The sequence below is a fragment of the Corylus avellana genome, chromosome 5 (assembly GCF_965113065.1).
Source record: "Corylus avellana chromosome 5, dhCorAvel1.hap1.2, whole genome shotgun sequence".
Lineage (NCBI taxonomy): Eukaryota > Viridiplantae > Streptophyta > Magnoliopsida > Fagales > Betulaceae > Corylus > Corylus avellana.
In genome coordinates this window covers 8,936,265-8,952,893 of record NC_142494.1, presented here as the reverse complement: position 1 = coordinate 8,952,893, position 16,629 = coordinate 8,936,265, and the positions used below count along the sequence as shown (strand labels likewise).

The 16,629-nt window shown below is 37.2% G+C and overlaps 1 protein-coding gene across 1 annotated transcript; it reads right to left on the bottom strand.

The window, feature by feature from the left end:
- LOC132183103 (phosphorelay protein) lies at window positions 1-7,874 on the bottom strand. The gene is made up of 5 exons (XM_059596500.2): window positions 7,658-7,874; window positions 6,299-6,742; window positions 5,953-6,065; window positions 4,332-4,436; window positions 1-912 (listed from the first exon to the last, which is right to left on the bottom strand). Exons 2-5 carry the CDS (start codon window positions 6,681-6,683, stop codon window positions 262-264), a joined length of 1,254 nt encoding a protein of 417 aa, XP_059452483.2. The 5' UTR covers window positions 6,684-6,742; window positions 7,658-7,874; the 3' UTR covers window positions 1-261.
- Window positions 7,875-16,629: the final 8,755 nt, after the last annotated feature.

The following is a 16,629-nucleotide window of genomic DNA, read 5'->3' as shown; positions in this document are numbered from 1 at the left end:
TTATCAAGCAACAATAAATTAACTACCAGAGTTCATGCTTATAATCAGAGAATAACTTGTATAACAAGGTATAATGTCGTTAATTTCCTAGTGTATCATGGTTTGAAACTTTCACCACCAGAACCACCATACAAGTGCAGCAGGTATAGTGGCCGTTTACCCCTCAACAGAATTTTAATTTGAAGGTAGGGGGAGAGCTAACCTAGAACAAAAGTTCAATACAAGAACTTAGGTTACATGAATTTTGTGCTAAAAAACCAATCAAATTGTATCTAACCATGAGTCAAAGTCATCTAACACCTGGGACTTGGTTCCGGAATACGAGGAAGAAGATTGAACAATACCGAGGACAGACTTTCCTTCAACAGACTCGGATAAACAATTTTTGTTTGTCACATTGGATGTTTCCTCAAGCAAGTCGTCAAGAGCGTCATCCAGATCAGCAATGATGGGTGAAGTTTTAGATGAATCTGGGACATGCTTTGAAAGCGGGGATGGAGATGGAGAAGCTTCTTGTTGGAAAACAGGAAAGGCATTATTGGACCTGATGCCAGAGGGATTAGCGATCTTCGTGGTCTCATTATAAGAGTCTAGAAGCATATTCAATTCCTCTTCTGCAGCGGCTGCCTCAAAATTGGATTCTTCTGTTGACTGTGGGGCTTCAATTTGACTAGATTTGCCTATTTGCCTCAAATCAACATTTACGGCATTCACTGAAATTGACTCTTGGCTAGACAAGGTTCGATCTGCATCATTGCTGCCAGCAGATCCATATGATGTACACTCTGTATTTTGATTTGCAATCTCAACCTTCTCAGAAAATTCTTCAGATATTGTTCTGGCTACTTCACTATTACATGTTTTTATCTGGTCAGATTCCTGAGATCTGCTTGTCTTTAATCCCTCTGCGCACTGATATAGAAACCATGTCAGATGTAGCCTACAGTATCGATACAATAAATCCATGGGCAGGAGACTGAAGTTCTAAAGTCATGAAGATAGCAAACGAAGTCCCAATGTAAAGGTCCACAATTTGAACTTAAAGTTGATTTGAGGACTTGACTTGGAAAATTTGTACTAAATAACATAAATGTTAAATTGGCTTCAGGTTGGCTTGGAACTTGAAACATAAGCTTGAACTAGGTTGGTTTAAAGTTTGTTTCCACTGAAAGGTTAAGGCAAAATTATACTGCATACTAATACGTATGGAATATTGTTTTCGGATTCAGAGTCCTATATGCCCCAGCCTGATTCTCTTTTTTGTACTCCTAAAGGTTGCTCATAAGAGTTGAGACAAACAAGATTCTTTCCCCTCTAATAATTATTCTCTTTTTTCTTTTAATAATTTGTCTGAAGATCTTTCAGCTACCAACAGAGCCTTAATGAATGCTATTGTCATTTTGAATCTGAAAAAAGGAAGTAGAATATATGAGACTCTTTTCAAACAGGTTGCCCAAGATACAAAAGAGAATTGAAGAAAGTAATTTCACATTGCAAGCATGCCAAGCAAAGGGTATTATTCCTTTGCTTTTAGAGAAATTGGAATGAGACTAAACATGGAAGCCAACCAAAGACAGAGGAGCAGCTGCTGGAAAAAATCTCTTGGGAATTTTGAACGAGGATTTTAGCAAAAGAGAGGTTTAAGTAGAGCTTGGAAAATGAAGAGCTATGTAAAAATTGGAATATCAAAGTGGAAGTTCTGATTTAGTTGACTTCAATGAGTTTTCTGTAGGTTGCTGTAGTGCAGAAACGGTAGATGGGTGGAGGGTCTGTATGGAAATTAGCTAGATGTTTGTTTGTATGTTGTTTGGTTGTTGAGCACCGGTTGTTTTGTTTGTTGTTTGGTTTTGGTTGACTTCAATGACTTCAAGGGTATTATTCCTGGTTTTCTTACATTGGGCCCAAAAAATCCTTAATTGCATTCAATATCTTGCTAATTTGGCCAGCACAATGGCCAACGCAACCTAAATACATCTCCTTAAAACAGCAAAGGGAAGCACACAATAGACAATTTAAGTACCTTCAAGAGGAGTTCATTTGGAAACATTGGAACCAGTGGAGTACACAACTTCTTCTAGTCATACAGTCCTACCTTAAGGTGTTCTTTATTTTTTATTTTTTAATTTCTCTATGGTGGAGAGTGGGAGAGATATGTGACAACATCATGAACCTGTCATAAAAACTGCTCATTTCCCTCATACAACACCTGACTTGAACACTCAACTTCTAAAGCTCACTTTCTAATACTTAACATGCAATTGACCTACATGGTTGTTGATTCTTATTCTGTTGACACTAGAAAAGTTATTTATTAGAAATCATAAGCAGATTGTACAGATCCCTTTTTTTTTTTTTTTTTTTTTTTTTTTTTTTTTTATTACCAAAACAGGAACATATAAATTCTATGTCAATTTCCAGAACCTTTGCAGAAAATTTGACACTAATTAAAATGTTTTTTTTTTATTTTTATTTTTTTTTATAAGCAACCCTAAAAATCTAGAAAAAAGTATTATGATCAGAGGCGCAGTCTTCCTATAATATTACTTATTACTCAGCTTAATCTATAGATACCACGATGACGTACAACATCATGCTCATTTCTCTAAAACAATGGCTCCTCCAGATATCTTAGAATGTTCTGCCCCCAACATTCTTAAAGCACAAGAAAAACCTTTGCAATGCCAGGATGCCTCTTTATAAGTTTGAAATATTATCTTCAAATGCAAAGGTGATATATTATCTTCAAATGCATACGTGATCATAGGTTATCTAGAAGAAGAACTGGAGTAACCATTTGTGCCCAAGTGTATAAGGTAAAAAAAAACGAAAGAAAACACAAGATAAAACACCCTTTTTAGGAGGTCATGACAGGAGAGACTTTTCATCTAAGGGTTCCAAAAATCAATTAAAGCAAACCTGCTATTAGAGCCCAAATCAAATTCACTCCAGATCCTACCAACATTCGCAAGAGGAATCCAAACTGCTATTCAGACATGTTATCTGGTTCAAGTCTTTCTATCCATCTGAGTTTAAACTCATTATGGAACCAGGATTAACTGGGAAAATATAGCAAACTAATTTTAAATATGTCAGAAAAGCAACACATGCTACAATAAAAAGCCATCCAGAGTTATCTATTTCAGAATTCCACAAGCTTAAATAAATCTCATTATTTTTGAATGACAGGTTCCTTCTATGCACATTTATTTTTCCTGATAAGTAATCGAATTTCGCTAAAACCAAAGGACACACCCAATTACACAAGGGACATATACAAAAGCAACACCTAACCAGAAAAATAAAAAAAATAAAAAAAAAAGATAAAAAAAGGCATGGAAACTAGAAATATGAAAACTAGGCAACCATCCAATGAAAAAGGGAATTAAATATAAAGGCCTTTAATGGAGTCAATGGGTCGAATGGGGTGGGGATTTGGAAATTCATTAGGAGGGGTTGGGAGTAGTTTTCTAGTTTTACTAGATTCGAGGTGGGAGACAGCTCCAAGGTTAGTTTTTTGCAAGATTTTTGGTGTGAGGTACTACCCCTTAAGGGAGCATTTCCGGAACTGTTTAGCATTGCTTGCCTTAGGGATGCTTCCGTGGAAGATAATCTTCAGTTCTCTAATAGCTCTTCTCAGTGGAACGTTAATTTGTTAGAGCGGCTCATGATTGGGAGTTGAAATTCTTTACTTTGTTCTTCAATCAGTTGTACTCCATTAGTTTGAGACAGGATAGTGTAAACAAGCTTTATTGGACCCCCTCCAAGAGAGGGCAGTTTGAGGTTAGCATATTCTGCAATATATTAATCCCCTAGACATCATGTTTTTCCCTGTATTTGGCAGAGTAAGGCCCCTTTGAGAGTGCCTTTTTTTTTTTTTTTTTTGCTTGGACAGCTGCTTTAGGTAAGATCCTCTCTTTGGATAACTTAAGGAAGTGGCACATCATCGTGATTGATTGGTGTTGTTTGTGTAAGAAGAGTGAAGAAACCGTCGACCATCTTTTACTCCATTCTAGTGCTTTATGGAACTCTAATTTCAGATTGCTAGGCTTAGTGTGGGTAATGCCTTCTCGAATGAAACATCGCTTACCCTTCTATGCACTCTTATGTAATAGAAAAGAGAAAAAGGGGAAAAAAAAATTGGCCCTCCTAAAACAAAATTAAGAATTATTATAGCAGCTGCAAAGAATATTTTGAGTTCAACATCAGTAGGGAAATGTGCTGTGTAACCCAATGCTTATTCACATCTTGACCTTAAGGCATTACAAACATAACACTTGCTTAGAGACAGTCACTAGATGAGTTTCAACATCACAATTGGAAATTAAACATACCAGCTCTGATGGTAATAGATCTGCTTCGATGAAGAGCCTCTGTGATAAGTCTATATTTGCAAGTTTCTCAGCAAGTGCGTGCAAATTCAGGGAGAGAAATGATGCCTGTACATTAAAATTAGCAAGGTCGGAAAGAAGACAAAGGTTGGAAGATAACATACAGGTAACCCAACTAATGTCAAGAAACAGCTAAAGGTGGCCTGCAGCAAAACTCTAACGAAACAATGACAGGAACAAGAGCATGGCTTAACATGGAACTGCGAAGCACAAACTGGCTTTGGTGCCTGTTATATTTGTATGCAAGAGTATGCCATTCTTCATTTGTATTTTCTAATTTGTTCAAGTGTAGATTCCTCTTTTTTTAAAAAGATTTAAATGCTATAGAAGAATAACAATTTAAATGCTAAGTGTCCACATAGAAGAATAACCGTTCAATGTGGTAGAGAGTAGGAACAAATTAAAAGTGCTCTTGGGACTCGGTGAACCTGGAATTGCTTACAAACAAAAGCACAACAGAAACCATGCAAGACAAATATGCCTCACCCCCCTTTTTTTTTTGATAGGTAATCAAGAAAGCTTTATAAAAAGCGTAGGCGCCCCCAAGCATGCATGAAGTATACAAAAAGGACAAAAAAAAAAAAAAAAAAAAAAACAAAGAGAAGAACCTTGCACATGCAAGACAAATATGCCTCACCCCTACCCATGCCATGTTGTGTTGTGTCAGACTAACGTCCCTTGCACATCTTTAAAAGTGTCCACACAACATTGGTTATACATATTTACATCTAAACCGACCTAGAGTAAGAAAAAAACTTGGATAGGAATAATTCATCTGAACATGACAAATTCGGTTGTGTAGCACAGTAAATAACATACTGGAGGGGGGGATCGTTATGGCTTTTCATCCATATCCAACTTTCAGAATATATGTAGCCAGGACGTTTCATAATATAAGAAATTCTGAGGCTTACTTCAAATTCCCGGAACAATTCTCAACTCCCTAAATCAACTACTTTCTCCCACTCAATAGGCTCCCCTCCCCATAACAAGCACAGCCAAAGTAGACAGAACCAAGTAAATCCTATAAGCTGTATGGTTGTCTATCAGAAAGACAAGCACAACCCAGAATTACTTCGTGGCTTGATATATTGTATATGCATTTTTATATATTTTGATAACCAGGGTATTGCATATCCAATTTATAACAATGATATAAGTTTCAATATTCGAGTAATGTTTAATGTTTTCTTTCTTTTGATTGGTAGGTAAAATGCATTTTCTCTTTCTCACAAAACAGTTGGATTCAGCTTAATATATGACTCTAACAAATGTACATACAAACAAGGCTAGGTTAATTTTAAGTCAAGAACAGCAACAAAAACAAGTGAAATTCTCAAAGAGAAGCCCCCACTCATAGACTGGCAAAGCAACTGAAAAGCAAAGAAATCGTAAAGCTCCACTATACTCGAGCATGAAAAATGTATCTGAGATGCTTAAATTGCGATACTAGGTTATGCCCAATTAAGAATTAACTGCTCAAGTTCTCCTTTTCTGTCCCTTTTTTGAAATCTAACTCTGGTTTAAAGAGTAGATAACAAGAAAACCATATATAGTGAACTACCTCATGAGTTGCAGCTATCTTGTCTTCTACAACAAAATTATTATCTCCAATCCACGAAAGAATGCCCTCTCCCCTAACAGACAGCATAGGGCCTAGTCCCTGGTTGAATTCTCCTGTCAAATTAGCCATGAATAACTTTCTATCAAGCACTTAAATTTGAAACCTTAACTACAAGAACATGAAAAAAGATGATGACATTTTTAGTTGGACTATAATGCTATACATAAAAGTTATGTAAATAGCCCAGTACAAGTCCACAAATACTCTGGCTACTGTATAAGCAGCTAAAGTTATTTAAACAATATAACAAGTTAGACCCAATAATGACAAAGAAGCAAGGACACACCGGGCATAACATCATCCAAAGAAGGAAAGCCATCCAAATATAAACTTGACTGAGACTGAGACTGAGCCTCAGCAATCAGGTGACGATAGTCTGCTCCTTTACTCTTGGGCAAAATAACATCAGAAGGTTGACCTGCGCCATCACTGGCTGATGGATCTTCAAATTCTTCCTCATAGCGGTCCCAATTTGAGGGGAGTTTAGACGCACCCTGAGACCGATGGGTTTTCTCTGTAACTTGCTTTCCCAATGGCTTCTTTGCATTTCCAGCAACGTTACTCCCATCAGACGGGGCTTTTGGTTTTTGATTTGTATGAAGGCCGTGCGGCTTTTTGCTATGGTGTTGAGTATGAGCCCTCTTTGACTTAGCCAGAGCCTTTACATCCATTACAGATTAAACTACTATATACTTTCTAGCACACTGTTTTTCAAATTTTAACTCTCCCCCTGCAACATAGAAACCTAAGAATCACAAACAGCATAAACAGTACAAATTGCTAGCTGCTAAGAACTAAAGTTCCTTTCTTGAAAAAGAGAAGTAGATTTAGGTCGTGTTAGGCAAACCATTTCATACCCTCGTTACTGGTCACACTCATTTTCTCAAAAAAAAAAAAAATCAATATCAAAACATTCTTATTTTTTTTTTTTTTTCACTTTTTATATCACATTATTCACTTTTTATTACTATTTAAATTAAAAAATCACTACAAAATTCCATACAAAAAATTCAAAACTTTATATCACATTAATCATTTTCTACTATAGTCACAAGAGAAATGATAAGAGTACTAACTCTTTTACTAACATATGGGTACTTACATGATGTAGAGCTTAATCATCTTTAGATCCCTTATTTCACTCCGATAGTACATATATCATAAATCGAGTCAATGCAAAAGAAATGAGTACTCATCTGTTAGTAAAAGAGTTAGTACTCTTAGCATTTCTCTAGTTGCAAAAAGGTAAAACCATTTGCCAAACAAGGCATAGCCTTCCAAATCTTATAGAAACCAAAAAGATTTGACATGGGTTGAATTGGGTTTGCCATAAAAGTAATACAACCCAACTAGTAAGATGAAGTAATCAACACTGCTCGGTTCAATAAGGATAACTAGAATGATGCAAATTCTTCTCAGGAAAATTAAAATCTTTTAATTGCATTAAGCAAGTTGGGTAAAAATACATCAAAATTGGCACATTCAAGTCCAACATTATCCTGGAAGAGAGTTGTCTTTTCATGCTATCAAAGTATGTTGCATATTGAGTAAAAAGCAGCAACTTCTCTATATATTACCAGTCTTATACCAACTAAAAATAGCCAAAGCAGTTTAGATTAAACTCGAAAAAAGAAAATGCACAAACTGATAGGATTCTCGGGGATTCTAGAATCCTCCCCATGGCTTGCTCGCTACGTCAATTTCAGAGCATTCGTTCTTGGGAGGTTCCGTCGGATCCTGAATTTTTTTTCCTCCTCGTGGCGTTTTCTCCTTCCCGTTGCCGTTATTGCGCTGCCGTTGTGGTGGTTGGGGAGCCGTGAAGTGTTGCTGCCCAGGAATTTTTGGAGTGACAGACACTGGTATATGCGAATTGGGCGTGAATCCAGGTTGCTTGAAGGTTTAATTCAAGAAGACAAAGGGTGTTTGGCTACAGGCTAAGACCAATCCAGGTTAGCTGTAGTTCATCCCTATCCCATTGCAAGGATACACTTATCGTCATTTTAAGGCTTGTGCTGGCTTAGTAGTAGAACTGTACTGTTTGGATACGTGTTTAAGATAACCTTAGCCCAGATTTTGTTATTCTGCGGATAGCCTATTCTGTGAAGGGCAAAAGATAAAAAGAAAATTTTTTTTTTGGTATGCCCTATACAGGCAACCAAGAGCGAGTTCTTCGAACTTTTTAAAGTTGAATATATTAAATTTAGAGTTATTGAACTCCAAGAGGGATTACAAGCCTACAAAAGAGATGAAAGTTTATTAGAGTTAAATGAAGTTTCTCTCAATAGCTATATACACCATTGATTGAAGAATTATGTATGTATGATCTATTATTTGTAGGAAGTCTCCTGCTAAGGTGAAAATCCTATGGAGAACAAAGTCATAAAAGTCAGAGAGAATAGAATTGTTAGAAAATAATGATACGTATTCTCTCCGACTTCAACTCTATTTATAGAGTCATGATACTATTCTTCGCCAAGAATTATATCTTATCACTTATCATAACTTCCATGGAAGTTATTTACCTTTCATGGGTATGATAGTGTATGGGAATAACCATACTTGTTATAGCGTGATCATCCCTAAATTATCATCTCCCACTTGATCACATTATAACATCAAGTAAGTAACCTAGTTGAACATTACCACTTTGGTACCAATAATAATTTTTATACATGTCAACTCTCATCAGTAAAGACTACAGCTCGGTGTTATATTATGACATTTTATAGTGTATAAACAATTTTGTCATCGTATCTAACCATACTTTTTACCATATACTTTCTCACTGATTGTATACTAGGGTGACTTCATTTCGCTTTTAACCAAACGAATGACATCAATTCTCTATGGTTAGGAATATTAGTTCACACTTATTCCACTATTGACGATTTTAGCCGTACACAAAACTATGTGTTGACTTGCACCGATTTGCAATCAAGTGTTTCCTTGATATACCTTATCAGCATCTTTTACACTTTTAGAGCATAGATGTTACTCACTTTAACATAATGCCTATGGGTGAACCTTACATTTATAAGAGTTGTAATATATGTTTCTCTTTAGTGTCTTTTGTCTATGACCTGGCCAATTATTTCTCTTATTTAAACAAAATTGCATATAATCGTTCATTTAGGCGTCCCCGAATCCTTCTCTCCGTGCTGTAATATATGTAGCTACCACCTAGGTGTTTCTTGATCCCATTGTAGCTACATGCAGTGATGGAGGGAAGGGGGACCGGGGTAGGCCATGCCCCACACCCCCCCTCCCCAAAAAAAGGAAAAAATAATTTATAAGTAAAAAAAAAAAAAAATTAAAGTTTTAATTTTAGTCATTTGCCCCCCAAAAAATTTTGGCCTTATTTTTAAATTTTTTGGCCATATTCTTAATTTTTTTTGAGCCATACCCATTACTTTTTTATTTTTTATTTATTTTTAGGCCTTTACGGTCAAATTCCCATTTTTTTGTCCCTTACTTTCAAATGCCAACTTTTTTGGCCCTTACGTCTTTAGTTCATAAAAAATAACCAAAATATTTTTAATTCTAAAGAATCGAAAAAAAAAAAATTGGCTTGGCCCCCTCCCAAAAAATTTCCCGGATTGGTCCCTGGCTACATGCTCTTTGAATTTATCCAAAGACAATCCTTTGGTCATAAGATTGGCGACCATCTCTGTTGAGAGAATGAATTCAACTTTTATTCTCCCTCTCTCCACTATATCTTGAATATAGTAGTAATTTACATCAATATGTTTACATTTGGAGCTCTGTGCTCCACTTTTTATTAAAGAGATTACAAACTTGTTGTCGCAAAACATATTGATTGGTTTATTTGTTAAACCTAAATTTAAGTTGTCTACAAAGCGTTTAATCCACACTGCATTACTTACCGTTGTGCTATATGATATATATTCAGCTTCCATAGTGAATTTTGCAACACAATTTTGTTTCTTGCTAAACCAAGAAACATTTTTTTCCACCAAACAAAACACATACCCACTTGCATATACCCACTTGTTGATTTTCTATCATCAGCATCTTCTACAAAATCTGCATCTGTGAATCCTGCAATTTCTAGATCACTTGTACCAAAACATAGACCCATGTTTTTAGTACCTTACACATATCTAAATATATGTTTTACTGCTTGTCAATGTGTCTTCCCTGGATTAGATTGATATCTACTTACTAATTTACTGCATGACAAATATTAGGTCTTGTACTTGTCATTGCATACATGAGACTGCTCACTGCATGGGCATAGGGGACCGATTCCTTTTCTTTAATCTTTGTCTCATTTTGAGGACACATTGATTTGCTTAAGTGTTGACCTTTCGAAATAGGTGTACTTAAAAGTTTACATTTATCCATATTAAACCCCTTAAGTATCTTTTCTAGATATTTTTCTTGATCCAAATATAATGATTTTAAATTTCTATTTCTAGAAATTCTTATTCCCAAGACATAGGTAGCAACTAATAAGTGCTAAAATATCCATATTTTAGCCCCTTAATTTATATTTGTTAATTCCTTAGTTTTGTTAGTTTGTGCAATTTTATTTCTTTTTTGTATTTTCTTTGTTTTATAGGTTTTTGGAAGAAAATGAAGCATTTCTGGAAGTATTGGGCTTAAAGAGCAAATTTAGGAAAAGCTAGAGGTTCTGAAAGTGCGATCGATCGCACTAAACCTGTGCTCGAGCGCACTTTCAGAGAAGTCCAAGCCAAGAAGCGAGCACAAGGTGTGCGCTCGCGCGCACAAGAAGAAGGCTGCGATCGAGCACACACGGGCTGCACCCGTGCGTGAAGAACAAGGCAGTAGCTGCCATATTCCGGAAAGTGCCCTCCACCCCAACTAGGGTTTTCAAAGTCCTAGGCGAACTAGGACTCAAAAACTACGATTTTTAGGGTTTCTAGAGGGTTCCTAAGGCCTATAAATAGACCCTTAAGCCTATAGAATAGACACACAATTTCAAGGAGAAGAATTGGAGGCTCTTCAAGCTCAAGTTTTTGGGTTTATTCTTTTCCTTTCTATTTTATTTTATGAAGATGTTTAACATCAAACTCATGTGTAACTAAACTCCTTCATAGGGCTAGATTGAAGCCCTACTAATGTTTATTTGATATATCAAGATTGATGCCTTTGTGATAATCATATTGTGATGCTTAACTTGATTAATTCTTGTTTTATCGAATTCTTCATATGTGTGTGATTGGTCATTATATGCATGTGGTATGAATTAGTTATTTAAGTCAATTTGGATGATCGAGTCCTGGGCTTAACAGAGTAACAAAAGAATCTCATCACGGGTTCTTGGGTTAATCAACATGGAAAACTAGGAGTAGACACCCATGCCCTAGTTTCCATTTGTTTGTTGATTTTCACAGATTTATACTTTCTTAAAGAACAACTTAGTAGACACCCATGCTAAATCCTTTAAGAAAGAAAATAATTAGAGTAGACACCTATGCCTAATTCGTTACTTAGGGAGATCAATAGCTTAAGGAGTAGACACCTATACCCTTAGGTTGGTAAACTTTAAGTATTCATAATATGATTAGAGCATTGGCATATTGTTCTATTATTTGAGCATGATTAGTGGTGGATATCAAAACCCTACCTTTATCTTTATTAACTCAAAAAATCAATCTTTATTTTGTTTTAATTACGGAATTTATTTTAAGCATAATTTACGGCAATCCGCGTGGGAATGATCTCGTACTTGCACTCTATACTACTGTTTTGATCTTATGCACTCGCGAGTTAAACGTACATTTATTTGCCTATTAATTTAGGTAGATATTTGCACAACAAGTTTATGGTGCCGTTGTCGGGGATTGCGTCAAATTTTGTTTAGGATTATTTTCCTTTAGTTTTGTTATTTTTAATTTTTAATTTCAATGCTGTTAGTTTTTGTTTTTATTAAAAAAGGAAAAAATCCAAAAAAATTATCATCTTTTCTGTTTTGTTTAAGGTATGCGGCGTTCTATGTTCTGTTCCTGTGATCGAGTGCACACCAGTAGCGATCGAACGCACTTCCAAGGAGCGTCTAGACAACATCACTGAGCTACTGCAATCGAGCACATGCCAAGCAGCGATCGATCGCACTTCGAGGGAGAATCCGGACAGCAGCACTGAAGCTACTGTAATTGTCGAACCAAATCTTCTTCTTGCAAGGGCTTTGATCCAAAAATTCAACCATCCTTCCAATCAATCCAGAGATTGAGCAGACCATTTGACCAAGGCCTGGAGACAACTCCGATACAGAAGAAGAAGAAGAAGTTGAAGAAACAATGGAAGATCTTCTAGCGAACCCGCTGCCAGCGCGAAGACCCATGAAATAGTCTTTCATCTTGCAAAACCTCAACTAGCCATCATGCATCGCCTATCAACCGGAGGCGGAAGGCAATTACTATATATCCTTGCAAATACTCAATGCTTTGACTCACTTCAAGGGCACAACTACTGAGGATCCACACTTGCACCTTAGGGAGTTCTTTGATCTCTGCAAGCGTCAGCACATCCATGGCCTAACTCCGGAGGGAATCAGGTTAGTCCTCTTTCCTTTTTCCTTGAAAGATAATGCTAAGTTGTGGTATAATTCCTTGCCTGCAGATTCCATTCATACTTGGGAAGAGTTGGTGTAACACCCCAGTCTCATTTTGGGAAAATGAGAAGAAGTAGTTTATAAAGATAATTATGAGTGCTAAGTCCCACATTGCCTAGTTACTAGGTGAAACTGGGCTTTATAATGAATTCTAGGGAAGCTCCAAATTGACTAGTCTTTTTGGGGTGATAGCACAGATGTGGCTAGCACTTTTTCCTAGGTCGTTACAAGTGGTATCAGAGCCACCTAGTAATGCCAGGTCATGTGGTACTGGAGCACTGCATGACGTAGACCTGACGAGGACATTAGAAATTTAAGAGGGGGAGTTTGTAACACCCAAGTCCCATATTGGGAAGATGGGAAGAAGTAGTTTATAAAGATAATCATGAATGCTAAGTCCCACATTACCTAGTTACTAGGTGAAACTGGGCTTTATAATGAATTTTAGGGAAGCTCCAAATTGACTAGTCTTTTTGGGGTGATAGCGCAGATGTGGGTAGCTCTTTTCCCTAGGTCATTACAAGATTGTGACGTCCCACAATGCCTAGGTGTGGAAAAAATGTGTTTATATGGAATATGTGACGTCCTACATTGCCTGGGCAAGAAAAAGATGATCTGTTTATATGGAATATACTTTCTCTAAATGGTATGAGGCTTTTTGGGGGTAATCCCAATAATAAAACTGTGCGGGTTTGGCCCAAAGCGGACAATATCATATCACTTGGAGCAGGGGTGTTACATACTAAGTTCCTAAAGAAGTTTTTCCCAGTTCAAAAGACAAGGCAGCTTAGAAGGGAGATTCAATCATTTCAATAGAGAGATGGAGACCTTTTCTTCGAAGCATGGGGACACTTCAATGAGCTGCTTCTCAAGAGTCCACATCACAATCTATCTCAAGATGATCAGGTACAAGCTTTTTACGAAGGTTGAAATGACACTAACAAGGGTATTGTTGATTCAGCTTGTGGAGGTGTGCTGATGGAAAGAGCAGTGAGCAAGCCGTAGAGCTCTTCAAGACATTGAGTGAGCACTCCCAACAATTCTCATCTAGAGGGAGACAAGGAGTAAAGAGAAAGGGCATGTATGAAGTCAACACAAATGCCAGAATTCAAAATCAGATGGCTGCCATGACTGAGAGATTAGATATGCTTGTAAAAGCCATGACTACTCAGAACATTCTCCCATACCCATTCAGCAAACTGCACAAATTCAGATATGTGCCATATGTTCCCATTCTGATCACACCACTGAGACTTGTCCTATGTGTTCATTTACAGATCAAGAGCAAGCAAACTATGTGGGACAGAACAATTATCTTCCCAAGAGCAATCCATACTCCAACACCTACAATCTAGGGTGGCGGAACCACCCTAATTTCTCATGGAGTAACAATCAGAATGTTCTGAATCCTTAAGGGCAATAGAGGAAATCCCAACAAGCAGTCCAACTAGTTCAGGAGTCAAGGAAGAATGACTTGAAAAGTATTGTATTCCAATTGGTGACTTCGCAACAACAAATGATGGCTTCGTAACAAGAGTTTATGACTGAACAATGACAATTCACGATTGATGAAAGACAAGTCAATGCACATACCAATCAAGCTATCTTAAAACTGGAAGCACAAATGGGGCAAATGGCCAGAGAGCTGAGTGAAAGAGAGCAGGGTGAATTTTCAACCCAAACAATACCCAATCCAGGGGTCACCAACAACTGAAAGTTGTAACAACTCTCAGAAATGGCAAGATCATAGGAACTGAGGAGACAGCTCAAGCATCTCCAGATGAAGCCTCAACATCCAAGGTAAGTAAATGGAGAAGGTGAATGCAATACCCTTACCTCAAAGGTTAGTAAAGCCAAAGAAAGAAAAATAACTTCTTGACATTTTTGAGACTTTGAGAAAAGTAGAGATTAACATTTCTTTATTAGATGCAATTAAACAAATTCCCTCATATGCTAAATTTTTAAAGGATTGTTGCACTCATAAAAGGAAGTTTCAGGAGCATGAAATAGTGGCTTTAACAGAGGAGGTAAGTGCGGTGTTGTTAAGAAAACTACCTCCAAAGCTAAAAGATTCAGGTAGTTTTACCATTCCTTGTAGGATAGGAGACTATCTTTTTGAGCGTGCATTGCTGGATCTAGGAGCAAGGGTCAATTTGCTGCCATATACTGTATATGAGACACTAGGTTTGGGGGAGCTTCAACCAACTTCTATCACCTTGCAATTGGTAGACAGAAGCATCAAAAGACCAAGAGGTATACTTGAGGATGTCTTGGTAAAGGTACGTGAATTTATTTTACCTGCTGATTTCATTGTATTAGATATGGAAGAATCCCCTATGCCATTGCCCTTGCCTATCATCTTAGGAAGACCCTTTGTGAGAATTGTTGATATAAAAATTTGTGTGAAAAAGGGTACTGTAAGTATGAAGGTAAATGGTGAGAAGATAGAATTTAAAATATTTGATGCATTGAAATTACCCTAAGATGATCTAGAATGCTTTAATGTTTGTATGATTCAAGGTATTGTTGAGAAAGTTTTTCAGGTCCATCACATAGGTCCATTAGAGGCCATCCTCACTCACAGTTTCACAAGGCAGGACATTAAGCTAGATTTTGAAGATGTTACTGATGACATCATTAAAGCTGTGCACTTCCTTGAGGCCTCTCCACCACATTCAAGTAAGTACACCCCTCCCTTTGAAACTCTTGTACCTACTAATACTACGCATGTCTCTTCTATTGTCCAGGCACCAAATTTGGAATTGAAGTAGTTGTCAGAACATCTGACATATGCCTACTTGGGAGAGAACCAGACACTACCTGTGATAGTTGCTGCAAATCTAAGTTTTGGGGAAGAAGAGAAGCTGTTAAGAGTTCTTAGAGAGCATAAAACTGCTTTAGGATGGACCATTACTGACATCAAGGGGATAAGTCCAACCAAGTGCATGCATCAAATCTTCCTTGAGGACGAAGTAAAGCCAACCAGGGATGCACAAAGAAGACTCAACCCACACATGAAGGAGGTAGTCAAGGCTGAGGTATTGAAATTGTTAGATGTTGGCATTATCTACCCCATCTCAAACAGTAAGTGGGTAAGTCCAGTTCAAGTAGTGCTAAAGAAGAGTGGGATCACAGTGGTGAAGAATGAAGATGATGAGCTGGTACTTACAAGAAAAACCACTGGTTGGAGGGTATGTATCGACTACAGAAGGATGAACAAGGTGACTAGAAAAGATCATTTCCCTCTACCCTTCATTGATCAGATGCTAGAGAGGTTAGCTGGCCATAGATACTATTGCTTAATAGATGGGTACAGTGGCTACAACTAGATTGCAATAGCACCAGAGGACCAAGAGAAGACCACCTTCACATGTCCTTTTGGCACATTTGCTTATAGAATGATGCCATTTGGATTATGCAATGCACCAGCCACCTATCAAAGATGCATGATGAGCATTTTCTCAGACATGGTGGAGAAATTCATTGAGGTATTTATGGATGATTTTAGTGTTTTTGGTTCTAATTTTGATGAATGCCTTAATCCTCTGAAGCATGTCCTCATGAGATGTGAAGAATGCAATTTAGTGCTCAATTGGGAAAAATGTCACTTCATGGTTCAACAAGGCATTGTGTTGGGTCATTCCATTTCCAACAAGGGCATTGAGGTGGATAAGGCCAAGATTGACATCATCTCCAAACTCCCTCCTCCTATGACAGCAAAGGGTGTAAGAAGTTTTCTTGGACATGCCAGGTTCGATTCATCAAGGATTTCTCCAAAATCTCTAGACCCCTCTGTGCATTGCTAGCCATTTGAGATCATGTGTGATGCCAGTGACTTTGTCTTGGGAGCTGTCTTAGGCCAAAGAATCAATAAGGTGCCTCATGCTATTTGATGAGAATGCAAAATGTCATATTTTTCTCCCTTTATGTTTAGTCTTTTATACTTATTTGATGCCTAAATGTACTCACTATTCTTTTATTTTGATTTAGGATGCAAATGGAGGCGATAAATGCAAAAC